The sequence below is a fragment of the Mesitornis unicolor genome, unplaced genomic scaffold (genome assembly GCF_000695765.1).
Source record: "Mesitornis unicolor isolate BGI_N332 unplaced genomic scaffold, ASM69576v1 scaffold30186, whole genome shotgun sequence".
NCBI lineage: Eukaryota > Metazoa > Chordata > Aves > Mesitornithiformes > Mesitornithidae > Mesitornis > Mesitornis unicolor.
In genome coordinates this window covers 1,298-3,713 of record NW_010192162.1, presented here as the reverse complement: position 1 = coordinate 3,713, position 2,416 = coordinate 1,298, and the positions used below count along the sequence as shown (strand labels likewise).

At 63.0% G+C, this 2,416-nt stretch overlaps 1 protein-coding gene across 1 annotated transcript in view; it reads left to right on the top strand.

The window, feature by feature from the left end:
• SLC15A3 (solute carrier family 15 (oligopeptide transporter), member 3) overlaps positions 1–2,327 on the top strand; it is a 2,709-nt gene extending 382 nt beyond the window's left edge. The window contains 9 exon segments of the mRNA XM_010186992.1: positions 1–4; positions 6–135; positions 544–833; positions 915–1,068; positions 1,168–1,263; positions 1,380–1,548; positions 1,628–1,786; positions 1,898–2,056; positions 2,185–2,327. The exon segment at positions 1–4 is cut by the window's left edge and continues 382 nt beyond it. Coding sequence (XP_010185294.1) covers positions 1–4; positions 6–135; positions 544–833; positions 915–1,068; positions 1,168–1,263; positions 1,380–1,548; positions 1,628–1,786; positions 1,898–2,056; positions 2,185–2,327 — 1,304 coding nt within the window.
• Positions 2,328–2,416: the final 89 nt, after the last annotated feature.

The window sequence follows — 2,416 nt, the reverse complement described above, 5'->3', positions numbered from 1 at the left end:
TGGCACGGCGGTGGGAGGTGTTGGGGGCAGCCTCCCGTGCAGTATTGTGCCCCCACCATCTACTGTGGTCTCCTGCTCTTGGCGTTGGGTGTCAGCTCCATCAGAGCCAACCTCACCTCCTTCAGCGCTGACCAGGTGAGTGTGGCAGCCGTGGCATCCTTCTCCCTCTGCCACTTCCCAATCAGCTCCTCCTGGCTGGGTGCTCACCCTGTACCAGGCTGCCATGGACCTGTGGGTCTCCCTTCACCTTCAGCCGAGCCAAGGCAGGTAGGGTGTCCCATGGGGTGGAGGAGATGTGGTCGACACCCATAAATCACCTCCAAACCCTTTGAGACCCTTGGAACGTTCTTGCTGGGGAAAGGAGTGGGGGAAGTCAGGAGGTGAGGGGTGGGATGAGGTGTGGGAGAGTGGTGGGATGGGGTGTGGAGGGACACAGGAGGATGGGGTGACAGGGGATGAAGCAGAAGCCCCTGCGTTCAGAGATGAAGTTTGGTGCTGCTGGGTTGAGAGCTGGCCCCGAGGCCTGTCTGTCCACACTGGCAGGTGAGGCACCGGAGTGGTGACGCCACACGGCGCTTCTTCAACTGGTTCTACTGGAGCATCAACCTCGGGGCTGCCTTCTCCCTGCTGGTGGTGGCCTTCGTGCAGCAGAACATCAGTTTTCTGGCTGGCTACCTCATCTTAGTCGCCTGTCTGGCCTTGGCCCTCATCATCTTCCTCCTGGCCACCCCCACATTCGTCACTGAGCCCCCCACAGGCAGCCAGGTCTCTGCCATGATCAAGCTGGCCCTACAGAGCTGTGGCTGCACCTGGCTGGGGGGTACTGGGGACAGGTGAGAAGAGCAGGGGATCTGCAGGGGGCTGAGCCCTCCCAGTCCTGGCCATTCCCACTCTATCCCTCTCCCCAGGCTGAGCGCTCGCCAATGGGAGGCTGAGGACCCTCTCCCCAACAGCGGACCCCAGCCCGGAGCCCCTTCACCCGAGGAAGACCTTGCCAACTTCCGGGTGCTGGCCCGCGTCCTGCCCGTGATGTTGGCCTTCATCCCTTACTGGATGGTCCACTTCCAGGTGAGGTGCGGGTGGGCTCTGCACTGGGCAGGGACCACCATTGGTGGTGGGTCCATGCGGGAGCTGAGCCCACGGATCCACCATCTCACTGCCTTTCAGGTGCAGTCCATGTATTACCTGCAGAGTCTGCACCTCCACATCCCCAGCATCTTCCAGAACAGCCAGGACCACACCAGCACCCTACAGAACTACACGGTGAGGGATGGGGCTGGCAGCTCCGTGGAGCTGATGGGTGATGGCTGGCACCCCATGGGATGCTGAGCTCCCCACCACGAGCAAGGGCTTGGGCTTGACCTGCCTCTGCCCCACAGTTCCCAGATGCCTGGCTGCTCCTGGCGAACGTGGGGGTCTTGCTGGGCTTAGTGCCCCTGAAAGACCACATCATCGACCCCTTCCTAGCCAGGCGGAGACTGCTGCTCTCGGCGCTCAGCCGGATGTCCCTGGGCATGTTCTTTGGCCTCACCTCCATCCTCGCGGCAGGTAGGACCTGGGCTGGGATGGGATGCTGTGGCAGGCAGGAGTTCAGTGGATGCTGAGCCCCTCTGCCCACATCCCACAGGCATCCTGGAGCGAGAGTGGCTGCGGTACGTGCGCCACAACCAGATGGTGCCGCAGCTCATTGGTGAGGACCACTACCTGGCTGCCACGCTGCCCATCTGGTGGCAGGTCCCCCAGTACCTGCTCATGGGCATCAGTGAGATCTTTGCCAGCATCTCCGGTGAGCAGCGCCCACCTCTCCCAGGCACTGGGGCAGCCACCACAGCCCCCCAGTTGAGTTTGGTGCGGGAACCCCAAAGGGTTGAAGCCTTTCTCCATGTTCCTTCTGCAGGCCTGGAGTTCGCCTACGCTGAGGCCCCCAAGTCCATGAAAGGAGCCACCATGGGTCTCTTCTTCTTCACCTCTGGGTTGGGCTCGCTGCTGGGGTCTGGGCTGCAGACCCTCCTCTCGCTGTCCACCCACGGGTGGATGCACTGCCCACAGGACTACGGTGAGACAGGGGCACGGGTGTCACCCCCTGCTTGGGGGCACCTTTGTGGCCAGCGGGGATGGGCTGCAGGACCAAGTGGGTGTCCTGAGGGCCACCCCCCTGGCTCTGACCCCCCGTCCCATGGGCAGGGAGCATCAACAGCTGCCGCATGGACAAGTACCTGTTCCTGCTGGCTGGGATCCACTTGATCACCTGCCTGCTCTTCACCCCCCCCCCCCAAGGCCGGCTGCCACAACCAGGTGCCCCCCACCTCTGCACATGTGCTACATGACGGTGGTGGGGCATCCCCCCATCCTTCCCTGGGGATAGGGATGCTGGTCTCAGTGCCAACAGGGCAGCAGGGACAGGACCCAGGGCAGC